This window comes from Protopterus annectens, chromosome 8.part0 (genome assembly GCF_019279795.1).
Source record: "Protopterus annectens isolate FY-2018-M chromosome 8.part0, PAN1.0, whole genome shotgun sequence".
Taxonomy (NCBI): Eukaryota; Metazoa; Chordata; order Ceratodontiformes; family Protopteridae; genus Protopterus; species Protopterus annectens.
In genome coordinates this window covers 430,551,303-430,567,997 of record NC_056741.1, presented here as the reverse complement: position 1 = coordinate 430,567,997, position 16,695 = coordinate 430,551,303, and the positions used below count along the sequence as shown (strand labels likewise).

Below are 16,695 nucleotides of genomic sequence, written 5' to 3'. Positions count from 1 at the left end.
GGTATGGCCAGTTGGTAATATATGTGTTTATCAGACAGGGAATCTGATAGGGGCATGGATGAAGAGAATGTTAAGGGGTAGGTGATTGGAGTAGGTAGTGGTCAGGTGATGAGGGGTTATATGCTGTGAAGTTGACATTCATGTTGTCAGTTTGGATGTGTCGACCTTAGTGATGTCGACATTAGAGGGTGTAGATGATTCTAAGTACTCTGACATATACCTCTTAATTCCAGGACATTCTTGACTACACTTTACCAGAGGCAGAGGAGGAGCAGGGCTGAGTTCTTTCATCCATGAGGGGTTCAATCAACTGGTGTAGGATTGTGCCAGAAAAGATAGTATTCTGAATTTGATCCTGGTCATGGATATAGCAATAAGCCACACCTGGGTGTGGGTAATGCTGGATTTACCCACGGTTGGCGTGGTTTGGTCCCGAGGGCGAAGCTCGAGGGACCAAACAAAGCCAACCGTGGGTAAATACAGCATTACCCACACCCAGAAGTGGGTTATTGCTATTATACCATGACATTATTTAAGAAAAGAAACTATTACTTTTCTTAAATAATGGCATAGTATAATGCCTGTTTACTGCCCTTCCGCAGATGTCTGGCATCCGCGGTTCTGATGTACTGCGCCTGCACAGTACATCAGAGCTGTGGGCAAAAGCAACGGAGAAAGCAAGATCTCCGTTGCTTTTTATTTACTGTTTTTGGTATGTTAAATGGGTTTAACATAGCAAGACAGTTTTAAAATAAGCAACGGAGATGTCCGTTGCTTATTTTAACTGTCTCGCCATGTTAAACCCATTTAACATAGCGAACAGTAAAAAGCAACGGAGATCTTGCTTTCTCCATTGCTTTTTAAACCTGTCGCTATGTTAAATGGGTTTAGCATAGCGAGACAGCTTTAAAATAAGCAATGGAGATCTCTGTTGCTTATTTTAAAGCTGTCTCACTATGTTAAACCCATTTAACAATAGCGAGACAGTGTTTTAAAAGTAGAGTTATACTAATGGAAAAAAGTCCGGGTGACCGGACCTTTTTCCATAAGTATAACTCGATTTACAATGTGCATGCTGGCCAATCAGCGTGCACGTTTTCATTTTAAGACACCATTGATTCAGCAATGATCATGGCAAAGTGTAGGTTTGTGTTGGGGGAAGATAGAAATAAAGAGACAAAGACAATGGTGTGGGATTGTGGAAGACTGGATTATGCTATGCTGGGGGGAGATAGTCAATGGTAAATTAGGAAACTAGAAGAAACCTGATCGAGTAAGCAAGCTATGGGAATGGGTGAGGAACGGACTATTTAGGGCTGTAGAAAAGAGTATGAAGAAGAAACAAAAAGGCAAAAAAGATGGCCAATGTGGCTAGATATGACTGGGAATTAGGCAAATAATAAAGCTTAGGAATTGTAGAGAAGACAGGTGAAGGAGGTGGAAAAGGTATGGGAGGCACACTGCAAGAAGGCTGGCAGAAAAGCAAGAAGAATGCAAAGAAAGAAACTGAAACTGGGTTAGCAAAATGGATCAAGAACAGATTCATGGTCAGTGTTAAGTACAGATCAGAAAGAATGAAAGAAAGAAAGGAGAGAAAGATTTGGCCAGGCTAAACAAAGATTGAGATAGATTTATTTTATTTACGTCTGTTTACTGGGGATAAGGTACTAATGAATAAATGACCATTTACAGGCCTATTCTGAGTTATGAGATGCATCAAATAAAACATTGAGGTGCTGTAAACAAAATAAATTCATAAAACAGTATTACCAAGTGCAGCATAATCAGTAAGAGATGTGATTAAATTTGTTTACCAAATGGTAATACAGTATGGGAGGAGGTAGAGGACAGAACTGGGCAAAAGGTAGATAATGAAGATAGACAGTGGTGAAGACAGATAATTAGGGAGACGGATATCAGGGCAGAAAGTATGTGAAGTTTTAGCTCTTTTCTGCTACTCTGCATCATCCTGTGACCTGATAACCCACTGCTTCCATCCATCACTGGGTCCACCACCTTCTCCTTACCTTCCTTGGGCTACAAAATTTAAGCTGGGCCATATGAGCATCATAAGGGGATTCAGGGGTACCTTGTCATCACCTTCTGCTTGGGGATGGTTAACTTTTTGACCTGCGTGTTTTCCCCTGTACATCTATGTGGTTGCACCTCAGGGGTGGCCATAAAATGGAGAAGTGCAGTGTTTTGCCCTGCCTCCACAGCAGCGCAGTCATGTCCCAACCCTATTGCTGTCTATGGGCTACTTCCCCTACATCCGCATCTCTGGCCTCCACCAGAAATCGCTAACAAGGATGTCCATGCATCCTTCCTACTCCTGGATAGGCATGCCCATCTCTCCCTGTTGCTGTGTCAGTCCCTTAAGCCACTAATCAAACCTGGGTTGGCTGGGCTGCAGTCAGGGCATTATCCCTCTAAGACACCAGATTTGTCTAGGCTGAAGTGAATGTTATATAAAATATACAGATTTAAGCCAGCAGTGAGTGCAGAGGAACTTACAAAATGGGATATGTGCAAGGTGCTAGAAGAGGTCTTAGTTTATGTGGCCAGAGTTAGGTTATTTGCTCTGACTTTGTTTCAAATTTCTGAATTTCTGAACTGGAATATCTTTTAAGATGAGGACGAGTTCCTGCCAGAATTTAGGGTCTTGCAAAGAAAAGCAGTGGCTGTTGCAGTGCAATGCAGTTTTGTTTTAGGAGACTGGAGGGCTCTCAAAAATCATAAAGGGAGGTCAAAGAAGAACAGGAAAAGTAGTCATAGTGAATGGAATATTTTATTTCAGTCTTCACCAAGGAAATTAATGAGAAGTTGCAATGTTGGGAGGGAGGCAGGGTGGAATCAACAGAACACTGGCCATACACCTGGACTGTGAGTCAGGAGATGGAAAAGGAATTAGCTGTCCTCAAGCAGGATGAAGTGCAAGAACCTGCTGAGGTACCTGCCAGTCCTGAGAAATCTGGACAGTATATTGGCAGATGCCTGATGGAGATCTTCACCAGATGACAGTCAGTGCAGATCTGCAAGAGGACTGGAAGACAGCAGTATGGTGTCCTTATACAAGGGAGTAGGAAAAAAACTTGGGTAAGACAGGCCTGCTTACAACATTGGAATGGAAAGACATGGACTGAACTTTGAGGGAAGGCTGACAGCATTTCTAGAAGACAAAAATTTCCAGAACAGTGAACTATTGCAGGGGTATATCCTAAGTTCAATATTCTTTAGTGTGTTTGGCTCAAGCATATCTGAGGGAATTTAGAACAGGATCAATCTCTTTAATGACAGCAGAATGATGGGAGCAGTAGTGCAAGACAGGGCTCGGATTTTGAGAGGCTGAGGATTTGGAAAGGTTGAACAAATTGGTAGAGAGGTGGCAGCCGAGGTTTACTGCAAAAATATGCAAAGCAGTGCACTTAAGCCACAACAACCCTAGTGTGAGGGATCAGCTGTGAGGGGTGGAAACAATAGCTAAAGAGAAAAAAAGTATCTGTTAGACCCAGATAGGAGCACCACAAGCAGACTGAGAGACCTCAGTAAAAGAGAAACAGGCACCAAAACGAAGCTGAGAACACACTGTAGAAGCAAAAGCAAAAAAAAAAAAAAAAAAAAAAAAAAACACATTAGGTAGTCCACTAAAATATTTCTTAGAAAATGGGTCCACAAAGCTTTCGTTCCTGCACAGTCAGGAACTTCATCAGAATAAAACAATTACCACAATAGATCAAATTTAAATAGTAAAAATGGCCACAAGGTCATAAAACACCCCCCCTTCCCCTTTATTTACATATTTAATTAATAGTCACATCATGAAGTATATAAAATAAATATATATTAAATATCAACATTTAAGACATAAATATAATAATTGAAATACAATAATTCTATAAAAGCCTTTAAAATCATCTCTCTAATGCTTTTAATTTTAAGAAACATGCAATTGAAAATGAATCATTTAAACCTGGTCATTGCAAAGCATTCAACTTTAATTGCCAAAGGGCTTCTTGCTTTTCTAGAATTAAAGCGCAAGAGCCTCCCCTTGTATAATTACTTTCAGTATTATAAAATTTAAACATATGATCTGAGAATTCCATATTATGTCTGGCCAGTGCATTTGTCTCCTTTTTGTTCTTTATGTCTCTTATATGTTCATAGATCCTATTCTTTAATTTTCTCTCCATTTTCCCCACATAAAAACAAAAGCATTTTGTGCAAATTGCTCAATAAATGACCTTCTCTGAATTACATGTTAATTTTTGTCTTCATTTTTATAGTAATATTACTTATAATAAATATGCAGCCCTCTTCAATATAAGTGTAATAATTGCACATACCACATTTTTTCATAGACCCATTCTAAGATTTAAATGGTACATGTTCCAACAAGTTTTTTATAGTGCTGCCCTTTTTGTATACAATAACAGAGGCATCACCTACAATCTTTGTAATACAAGGATGAGAAGTATATTAGAAAGCAGCTCATATAAAAAAGTTTCCTTAAATGAATTTAATGGCACTTTAATGAAAATAAAAAATGAAATAAATTATTTATTTATAGAAAGAAGTATTTCTATTGATGAACTGAATTTCATGACAGTTCCCACCCGAAAGTAGCTCATATGTTTGGCTTGCCTAAACTGCAAAAGATCATAGAGGACCCCCCCCCATGAGACCCATTGTAGATGCTCGTGGGTCAATAACCCAATCCATAGCGAAATTCCTGGATATCAGACTTAAAGGATATCTAGTAGAAGAAATCAACTTATGCAAAGATTCATGGGATTTCCTTAAGAGGGAGAATGTACTAGACTATAATGAAAGTGGTTACCTCATTACCACTGATGTTAAAGATCTACTTCATTACTATTGATGTTAAAGATCTTTATATGGTCATACCTCACAGTATTGGCCTTGAATGGTTTTGTGAGTACCTATTGGATAAGGGAGTACCACAAGTAACTATTAATACCTTTGAACACCTATTGAGTATAGTACTGTGCAATAATTTTATTCTCTTTGATAAGGAATATTTTCTGCAAACTGAAGGCATCTCGATGGGTTCAGCATGTGGGGGGACATATGCAAATATAGTCATGTTACAATGGGAAAAGAAGGTTCTTTCTCCGTCACCATTCTTACCCCACTGTGCATGCTATATGAGGTTCCTGAATTACATCTTTATTTTTTGGAAGGGTTCGGGCGAGACGATACCCGAATTCCTTGATTATTTGAATAATTCCACTACCTTTTTAAAATTTACACATAATGTGAACAAAGATGATATTGCTTATCTGGATGTAAGATTGATTAAAGACAAAGAACTTAAAGTTTTTAAATCAGAAATCTATAGGAAACCTACATATTCAAATAGTTTTCTACAGTTTAACAGCTCTCATCCTTTCAAACAAAAGAAGGCCGTGATTAAAGGACAGTATGTGAGGGCTGCACGGACGGTTTCCAGTTTTGAACAATTTCTAGATGAATGTGAAGACTTGAAAGAGATGTTTATGAAGAGAGGCTACCCTTGTAACTTAATAAATGAAGTCATGATGGAAGTTGTTAATGAAAGAGATAAGGGGGTTTATAAACTGTTATTACATCAAGGGGAATTGGATACTTATTTAGGGAGTTATAGCGTTAACTGTACATCCCTAGATTATAATATTAATTCACAGTCTGAAGAAATTTTAAATATACTGGGACCTGAGGAGAAAAACTTTGCTAGTGCCTTCATGACAATTTTTAATAATTGCAGTAGAAATGTTGCTGACATTTTATTTAAAAATTGTAGTGTACTCATTGTGAACAAAGACACTAGGAATATTGTAGGTGATGCCTTTGTTATTGTATACAAAAAGGGCAGAACTATAAAAAAACTCATTAGAACATGTACCATTTAAATCTCAGAATCGGTCTATGAAAAAATGTGGTATGTGCAATTATTGCACTTATATTGAAGAGGGCTGCATATTTATTATAAATAATTTTACTAAAAATGAAGAAAAAACTCACATGTGATTCAGAGAAGGTAATTTATTGTGCAATTTGCACAAAATGTTCCTGTTTTTATGTGGGGAAAATGGAGAGAAAATTAAAGAATAAAATCTATGAACATATAAGAGACAAAAAGGAGACAAATGCCCTGGCCAGACAACCAGACAAAATATGGAATTCTCAGATCATATGTTTAAATTTTATGATACTGGAAGTAATTACACCAGATACAAGGGGGGGGGGGGCTTGGGCTTTAATTGTAGAAAAGCAAAAGCCCTTTGGCAAGTAAAGTTGAATGCTTTGCAATGGCCAGGTCTAAATGATTCATTTTCAATTGCATGTTTCTTAAAATTAAAGTCATTAGAGAGATGATTTTAAATGATTTTATATAATTAGTGTATTTCAATTATTATATTTATGTCTTAAATGTTGATATTTAATATATATATATATATATATATATATATATATATATATATATATATATATATATATATATATATATATATATATATATATATATATATATATATTATATACTTCATAATGTGACTATTAATTAAATATGTAAATAACGGGGAATAGATGGCATGTTTTATGACCTTGTGACCATTTTTACTATTTAAATTTGATCTATAGTGGGAATTGTTTTACTCTGATGAAGTTCCTGACTGTGCAGGGACGAAAGCTTTGTGGATCTGTTTTCTAATAAATATTCTTTGTGGATTACCTACTGTGGTTTTTTTGCTTCTACAGTGTGTTCTCAGCTCCATTTTGGTGCCTGTTTCTATTTTACTGTGGTTTTTGGTGCTTTTTATTCGCAAGAATGACAGCTGTTGTAACAGGAAGCAGAATGTTGGAGATATATATGCAGATGGATAGATTCCAGAAGCAAATAACTAATGCTTCTCAGACCATACCTTGATGGAGATCATATAAGGAAATTATATCAGGCTGCTAGAAGGAATTGAAAGAAAATTTTCCAGGAAGACCTGTTGGATGAAGGAAAGGAATATGACCAGAAGCTAGAGGAGCTAGGACCATTCTTACCGGAGATTAGAAAAGATGAGAGCCTTGCATTAGTATACAAGTTCATGGCAGGGAGATGTGAAGATCTCTTCCAATATAGGAAGGACAGAAAGTGGGAAGGAGGGAGCGGATTCTGGGAAATAACTACTCCTTGGATTTCCAAAAGTGCTTGTCCTCAAAGAGGATTGTAGAATCTTGAAAAAGACTATCAAAATGGGTGGGGAAGGAATCCGCTAAGGCATTTAGGAGGCATAGGTTTGGTTCTTCTTTTGGCTTTTCCTGGTTCGGGGTCGCCACAGCAGAACTCTGGTCCGCTAATGATTTGCAGTAGATTTTTAGGGTGCCAAGTTGCCAGCCCAACGCCCAACCTTCAACGAAGGCATGCCCATTCACGCATGTCTTTCAAATGCCACTTGACCTTGGAGAGGACATGCAGACTCCACAGAGAAGGCCCTCCAGCCGAGAATTGAATGGGAGAACCTCTTGCTGTGAGGTGACAATGCTACCGCTGCACCACTGGATAAAGGGTTCAGAGGAAGGTATGATGGACAGGAGACAGAATCTAAAATGCACTTAAAACAGAAGACTAGATAGACCTATAGTCTTCCTTTGCCATCAAGCAAAAGTAATGCATCTATAACTACAGTAAGGAATAACTATGCAATGTTTGTAGATTTTTGAGTAAAAAAAATGAAGAACATGTTTGTGTTTTATATAAAATATATGTTTAATCTGATTTATTGATAAATCCTCTGATATTCATCTGTTAAATTATTGATGGTACTTTTTCTTTGACTAGATTCTCATCAGGGGCCATATCAGAGGAAGCTGATTAAAGAACTATTAAAGGATTACTCCCCACTTGAAAGACCAGTAGCTAATGATTCACATATGCTCACTGTCTCATTTACACTCAGCCTTATGCAGATCATGGATGTGGTAAGTCTTGTAATTTTACACTCCAACAAACTGAACTGAGCTAAATCAGTGGGAGGGGAGAACAACATGGCAATGTTTGTGAAGCAGGATAAATTAACTGTATGCATAGATCTTCAAGACTTTAATAAGTGGATCAAAAGAAAACATTATTCACTTCATAAACTGAAGAGGTAGTAGTAACCATGCCTAATGTTAACTTCTTCTTTGTACTTGATGTTAACCAAGGGTTCTGACAGATTAGGATGGATGCAGCTAGTTTCAAACTGTGTACTTTTGGCAGATGTCCATTTAAAATGTTACCGTTTTGAAACTCATTGGTTCCAGAGGTGTTCTGGTGAAGTGTATCAAAAGTAGTTAAGGGACTAGAGAGAGAGAGATTACTGTAAATGGTAACATTCTTGTTTGGGCTGTTACAAAACAAGAGCACACTCGCATTTGGTAAGGCTGCTGGACAGACTGAGATTAAAAAGCTGAAACCTGAAGAAAAATAATTGCCAAATTCATATGACTTCCTTCAAGTAAGTGGGGCATATTTTAGCTTCAGAAAGTTTTGACTTTTTCACACTTAGCCTAAGTAGAATTTCACACCTCTTGACACCTACAGAGTTCCCATATGGAGAGCTTTCATCTGAGCTAAACGTCTGAGAATGCAGTTTCCAACTAATTATAAACAAATGTATATATCTATAAAACTGTAAAAGTTACAAAAAAGTTAAAATATGAAAGTTATTCAGCACCTACTCATCTTTACAATGGTGATATTAATATGTCAGCCAGACATATCAATTTTATATTGAACAAGTAATTAGATATGTATATTTACTTATTATAATTATGTAAAGAAGTATTAATATCCATGTAACCATAGTAAAAAGATCCTATGTATTAATGTGGCACATGTTCATGGCTTTGTGCTGCTCATTTGGCTACAAATCAGTTTTGTAGATGTCACTCCAATTTTAGATATTTGCATAATTATGAATAGTATGCCTATTTAATGGATCAATAAATGTAAATATCTGTAAAGCTGTACTTGTTAGACATCAACTATCAGTGCAAAGATATTCAACATTTGTATGCTTTTATATGATACCATGGAATACCATATAAACACCCTGTGGTTCAAGTTATTAATATACTTATTAACATATGACATATATTTATAATATTTCTGGAAAATAACCACTTGTCTAGGGGAGCTATTGCTGACCATTATGGTGACTGAGTATGGGAAATGCTGCTCCAAAATGCATCCAGGTTAATAATGCCTGAGATATTTACAGAAAATATGACATTTGTGCATATTTACATAATTTATTACGAAACATATTTAAATATGTGCAGACTAGTAGCAAACCAACAATGGACACCAGTGATAGTTTTTGTAGCATTATGTATGCTTTAATTTGATACAATATATATCATATCTGTATCAAGTTATTAACAGAAATATAAATATTTAAAAATTTGGGATGAAAAGAAATCATACTTTCTAGCTTTCTAACCACTATATTGGGTTCAACAAACATTCCTGAATTGTCTGGTGAGTTGTCCTATTAAGTGCTGTTCCCACCATGTAGTTACTATGTGGACACTACTGAGATATTTACAAAAAATATGCAGATATGCATAGATATCAGATTTATAGATATAGAATAGTTGTATAAAATCTTACCATAACCATAGATGTCCTTCTCTTTTATAACTTGCGGTATTCATCACATTAGGGGGTAGTCCAAGTAGACCTCTGACTGACTTGTACATCCGGTCTACATACAAAAGTCTACATGTTACTGCGAGGTATGTGTGATCCCGCACATCATCCCATGAACGTCAGTCATAAAGAGACCATGGGTATAAAGTGGAAGTCAGCATGCACCAACCTCAGAAATGAATGCTGCCAAGCACCAGCCTGTGCCTAGGTGGGAAACATATCACCTGGAAAAAAACAGGCAAGCATCAGGGGGAAGACTGCAGCATATAGAAGAGAAGGACATCTATGGTTATGGTAAGATTTTACACAACTATTCTATGTCCTTCTTTTTATATTCTGCAGTAAAGGGAGAATGCCAAAGCTCATGCTTGGGAAGGATTGGAGGGAGGAGGAGCAGAGGCTTTTTGTACAAGACCTTGTAGAATAGCTCTGGCAAAACTAGCTGTGGACCTGGAGGTGACATCAATTTATAATGTTTAGTGAAGGTATGCACAGAGGACCAGGTAGCCACTTCCAGGATGGAACAAGTGTCCAAGCCTTTAAAGAAAGCCCCAGAGGAGGATACTGCTGAAGTGGAATGTGCCCTCACTGGGACAGAAAGGATCTTACCATTAGCTAAATAACAGAAGTAGATAGCTTTAGAAATCCAGGAAGAAATAGTTTGCTTGGAAACCAGTGGCGTTCAGATTTACGGATCAGTTTGGTTTTGTCAAGGTAATTTCTAAGTTGCCTGTGCACATCCAAGGTGTGCACAATTCTCTCAGTGGAAGACTGGTCAGAAGGAAAAAAGGTGGGAAGGTTAATAGACTGATTAAGGGATAATTTGTTGATGACCTTGGGCATAAGGGAAGGGTTAGTATGCAAGGATACCCTGTCTGTGTGGAAGATTGTGAAAGGGGGATTAGACATCAAAGCTTGCAGCTCAGAGACACTTCTGGTAGAAGTAATGGCCACAAGCAGACCTGTTTTCTATGTGCAGTGCTGCAGGGAAGAGGAGCTTGCTGGCTCAAAGGGTGCCAGTGTAAGCTTCTCTAGCAGAAAACTGACATCCCAAGGAGGAGGGACTGGTTTCCTTGGTGGTCTAATAAGAAGGATGCTTTTAAGGAAAAATTTTACCTCTAACCTAGAGGCTAAATGGGAAGACATAGACAGACAAGCCAAAATGGCTGAAAAGTGAGCCTTCACCGAAGAATAGAGGAGCCGACCCTTCATCATTTCACACTGGTAGGACAATACCACTGGACATCCACTGACAGTAGCTGTAGGTCCTTCGTATGACACCAGATGGAAAACCTTTTCCATTTGGAAACATAGGATTTCCTAGTAGTGGATTTTCTGGCCTCCTGCAGAACTTGAAGCATGTCCTCTGAGAATAGGTGTCTAAAGGGGATTAAAAGCCTGATAGCCACAGAGCCAGGTTCAGAGTTGCCAACTGCGGATGTATTAAGGTTCCCTTGTCCTGTATGAGTAGATCCACCTGTGGGGTAACTTGTGATGATTGCCCCTGGCTAAGTGCAGGAGAAGGAGAAACCAATGCTGCCTTGGCCAAAATGGACTCATCACTAAGATTTTTGGTTGGTTCTACTTAATCTTCAGTAGGACCTTTTGGAGGAGAGGCAAGGGGGGAATACATACAGAAACATCCTCTTCCGTGAGGATGATAGAGCATCCACCTTCCAGGCCAAGGATGTGGAACCCTGGCACAGAATTTTGGCAGTTGTCAGTTCATGGTGAGGGCAAAGAGATCTACCTGAGGCATACCCCAATGATGGATCAGGCCCCAAAACATATCCCTGTGTGATATCCATTCATAGGACTGGGTCATGGACCTGCTTAGTGAGTCTGCCACCACATTCTGAGCTGAGGGGAGATAAACCGCTTTAAGTGAAACTTGGTTTTGTAATGCTAACTCCCAGACATGTAGGGATAATCTGCACTGGAGTTAAGACTTTATTCTCCCTGCTTGTTGATGTACCAAAGGACAGTGTTGTTGTCTTTGAACCACCTCAGCACCCCTGAAGTTAGCTTGGGTTTGAAGACCTGTAGGGCAAAAATGAGGGCCCTTATCTCTTTGACACTGATATACTCCTTTGTCTGTTTGGGACTCCAAATATCCCTGACCCTCTATAATTGTAGGGTTGCACCCCATCCTATGTCTCAAGAGTCTGTGTATAACTCTTAAGAGGGGAGGGGTGGCTGAAGGGGGAGTCCAGGAGTTTTGGTCACCTGTAGAATCCACCAATCCATCTCCTTTCTTATGCAAGTTAGGAGTGGAATCATGAAATCCAGAGGGTGGGAGTTTTACATTCAAACTGTTTTTAGGAACTAATAAATATTCTTCATGTGCAACTTAGCCAATGGAAGCATGGAAATCATAGATGCCATGAATCCCAGGATACATAGGAAGCCTCTGGCACTCAGGGATTGAAGGGGTAATATGCTCTGGAAGCATGTAGTCAGGAATACCACCTTTTCTGTGGGCAGTGAAGCTAGCATTTTGTTTGTTTGGTTCCTGCAGCCCAGAAAAATGTGGTCTTCCCAGGGGATCAGCAAGGACTTTTGATAGTTTATAGTGAAGCCTAGACTGTCCAGAAGAGAGATAGTGAAGGAAAGATTTTCCTGAAGTAGGTCTGTGGACTGTGCTTGGATTATGAGATTGTCTAAATAAGGGATGATCTGACTTCCCTGCAGTCTGCAAAATTACATCCCTAGAGATGGACACAATCACTTTATTTATAAGCTGTGCAATATAGAAATACGTTCTTATAACAAAAGACACATGTTGGTCAAAAAGTAGGTCACTGTCCACATAAGTTTTCAAATATTGTACAACTGGGTCAACTCTTATTGGTGTATTGTCAGTTTAGTAGTTCCCTGGGGTTCATGACTTCCCAAAGGATTCAATAATGCATTTTTTGGCATTCAGTTTCAGTCCATGATTTTTATTTATTTGAGCCAAACCTTTCTGCAAGATGGATAACTCATCTGGGGATTCAATGACTGCTCCTGTGTTGCAGTCATCTGCAACTTGGTCAGCCAGAGCCCTTTGGTACTGGCTTTGCCTTCAGAAATGTAGATGTCAAACAGGAGAGGTTCCAGCACAGAACCCTGGGCAACTTCACCAGTGACTGTTGTATTTGTGGAGGTAAATTCCCCGATTTTTATTATATGCATCCTATCTCTGAGCCAACTGGCAATTCAGTGGGTGACATAGGGGTTTATTCCCAGTTTATATAGCTTTTCTATTATGCCAGAGTGTGGAATAGTGTCAAAAGCTTTGGCTAGGTGGAGGCATGCTGTGTGTACCATTTTGCCTTCATTCATTGCTTTGGTGACCTTTTCAAAAAGATCCACCAGGCTGAGTAAGCATGACCTGCCCTTAATGAATCCAAACTGAAATTTTTTTTCCTCAAATATTTTTTTTTTTTATTTTCAATTAAAATAACATTTACATAATATTTTTAAATATCATTTTAAACAACTATATACAATATTTACAATAGCCTGACTTTCAGTTATATACACTGTATGTTATTAAATATAGAATTAACAGATCAGTTATCAGAGAAACAATATTGATTATTGCAGAGTGTCCAACAAAGATATAATGTTCTTCCAAGGATTATTTACAAATGCCCTGGGATAGATTCATAGTTCTTTGATTTTTATTTCCATTGATGCAGTTGTCTTCAGTAAAGTGTAGAATTCTTCCAAGATTGGGGGTGTATTTGAATTCCACCTTCTGGTTACGCATTTCCTAGATATAGCAAGTATTGTCCATAACAAATACATATTTGTCTTATTCAGGTAGGTACATTCATTTACATTTAGTATAATCAATACTTTAGTTAAGGTAAAGGATTCATTAAATAAAGCTTGTAAAAAATTATTGATTCCATTCCAATATGATTTAATTTTATTACATTCATAAAAAAGATGAATCCAGTCTGCTTTATTTGACTTTTCACACCTCCAGCAAAAACCATTTGTAGTAGTACTGATCTTTTTAATTCTATCTGGTGTTAAAAATGCTCTATGTAAGTATTTCCAGTTAAATATTTTCTAGTACTGTGTGTTAGAGGTGTAATTAACTGATAGTAAGATGTTAGTTTTAATTTCTTCTGTTAACTGCAATGACTGACCTTTTGTTAAGAACTGCCAGTATGATGGTTTGGGAATTGTTTTATATGTTATTAACTCTTTATATAGATTTGAAATTGATTTTTTCTTTTCACAACTATTATATATAAATTCATACAGAAAACTTATTAGATTTGGAATATCTTTAAATGAGGAATTATTAATTAATCTGCATAAATCTTGAGTGTACATTAGAATGCTTTGTAAGGCTATTCAGTCCTGTGTTGGAATATTGTAAGCAGTTTTTATCATATGTATATCTAAAACATTTAATTTATTTACACATTGAAACCAGCATAAGAATTAATTTTTTTCCCAGGAGGTTATTGTTTCCCTATATATTTTGTGAGGAAAGCTCTTAGTGATGGTAAATTGGGTTAAAAGGTCAAACCAAAGTTTTAGATCTATGTTTGCATTGATAAGTTTCCTAAAGGAATTGATGTAATGATTAATCAGTGTTGTTTTAGAAGGTTTTGTTATATTATATTGTATACTTATGCATAGTATGTACCAGGGTTTATTTGATTTATCTACTATTAAATTTTTTTAACAGATTAAATTCATTTGTTAATATATCTGTTGTTAATTCTTTCTAGTTGGCAAAATAATTTGGGTTTATCCAGTCTATTGCAGTTTTAAGCACAGATGCTTTTTTTATATATTTCTATTTCTGTGAAGTTCAATCCTCCTTGTTTCCAGGGTTGAATGTGATGAGTTAGAGCTACTCTATTCTTTTTGGGATACCATAAAAATTTTATTAAACATGAGTTTATTTCTTTAAGAATGCATCTTTCAGGGATTAACTGTATTGCTAATGCTACATATAGTATTTTTGGCAATAAGATCATTTTTATTAATTGCAATCTGTCTTCAAAAGTTAATATAATTTTGTTCCATTTTTCTATATATATTTTTATTGCTTCAATAATGTTTTTATAATTTATTAATATCGTTTTGTTTATATTTTTGCATAACACTATTCGTAAATAATTTAGCATAAGTTCTCGTTTTCCTATGATGGATTTATCTGTAACTTGTAGTTCTTTTTTCTTATTTAAAAATAGAAATTTTGATTTTGAGCTATTAAAGTATAGACCTGAAATCTTATAAAATTTCTCCATTAGTTCTTCTAGCTCTCCTAATGACTCTCTGGAGTTTGATAGGGTTAATAAAATATCATCAGCAAAAAGCATTTTTTTAAATATGTACTGGTCATAGACTTCTATTCCTATTATTCTTGGATTATTGCGTATTACTTCTGCAAGTATTTATATAGCCAAAGCAAATAAAATAGGAGAAAGGGGGCATCCTTGTTTAGTACCTTTCGTTATATGGATAGATTCTGAGGTGAAAGGACCTAATTTAATGTAAGCTAAGTTATTAATATATATGTTTTTTAGTAATAAGATGAAGGGAGGAGGAAATTCAAATAATGCTAAAGTTTTAAATAGATATTCCCAGTTGAGGGAATCAAAGGCTTTTTTATGTCTAAACTGATTACAAGTGTTTCTCTATCTTCTTTATTCACATAATCTATAAGAGTAAGTATCTTTTTAATATTATCATGTGTGTGCCTATTATATAAAAATCCAATTTGATCATTATTAATTGTCTTTGAAAGTGGGATTTTCATTCTGTTAGATAGGATTGACATGAATATTTTGTAATCATTATTCAGTAATGATATAGGTCTGTATGAGGTGCAATGGTCTGATGGTTTATTATCTTTTAGAATTGGTGTTATGAGAGAATATTTCCCTGAGGGTGGTATTTTTGCTTCTGACTGGACTTCTAGCAAAGTTTTATGAAAAAGGGAGATTACTGTTGAAGGGAAGAGTTTGTAAATGTCCGTAATTATATCATCTATCCCTGGACCTTTGTGAGATTTACTTTCTTGTATCTTGTCAGCAATTTCTTTGTAGGATATAGATTTTTGTAGGTCTAGTTTTAAGTTTTCTGGATTTTTTTTATATTGATAAGGTTTGTATCTAAGTTTATTTGGTTGGTATCTAAATCTTCTTTTTTGAAGTGTTCCATATAATGAAACCAAAATGCTTCAAAGATGTCTCCTATATCTGATACTTTTTCCCTTTCTTTTCATGATATATATACTACCAATGTTATTTGCTTTAGATTGTATTTTAATTCTTGTAGATAAGTTATGTAGCTATCTGGGGAGATGGCTATTGAGTTTATTTTTAACTTTTCTAAGGCTAGATAAGGTTTTATGTTAGAATTTCATTATATTTTTTATTTAATTCCTCTATTTCTTTTTTGACTTCTGGGCCATTTTGATTTTTTTTAGATTTTTCTGTCAAGAGTCTGGATTGCAAGTCTAATGATTCAGTTTCCCACTCCCTAACTTTGTTTTTGTACTAGCTAATGGTCTTACCAAATAAATATACTTTTAATGAGTCCCAAACCATGACTCTACTGATTTCTGTTGTATTATTAATTTCAAGAAATAATTTTAGTTCTGACAATATCCAGGGTCTGAATTCTTTAATTTTTGTGATATATGATGGAATTCTAGTTGAGAGGATTAAAGGTTTAAACTCTATCTGGAGCTTCATTATCAGAGAGTCATGATCTGAGAAGGGGCATGGAACTATTGAGAAGTTGAGGATTTTTGTTTGTAAATCTTGAACTAAGAATAATTTGTCTATTCTGGTTTGTGTTCCAAATCTATGGTCTTAATGGGAGAATAATAAGGATTTATCATCTTTTACTTTAAAAGTGTCTATTAAATGAAATGAATCAATCCATCTTTTTAAGGATTTTAAAATAGTTGTTATGCAAAAAGACTTCTTGGTGGTTTCAGAAGCTTCTAAGGTACAATTAAAGTTTCCTCCCAGTATAAGATTTCCTTT

At 36.3% G+C, this 16,695-nt stretch overlaps 1 protein-coding gene across 1 annotated transcript in view; it reads left to right on the top strand.

The window, feature by feature from the left end:
* The window catches only part of LOC122808851 (neuronal acetylcholine receptor subunit alpha-7-like), a 706,379-nt gene that overhangs the window by 185,288 nt on the left and 504,396 nt on the right, over positions 1-16,695 (top strand). Inside the window, exon 2 of the mRNA XM_044079948.1 lies at positions 7,832-7,971. Within this exon, the coding sequence (XP_043935883.1) occupies positions 7,832-7,971 (140 nt within the window). The remainder of the gene's footprint in view (positions 1-7,831; positions 7,972-16,695) is intronic.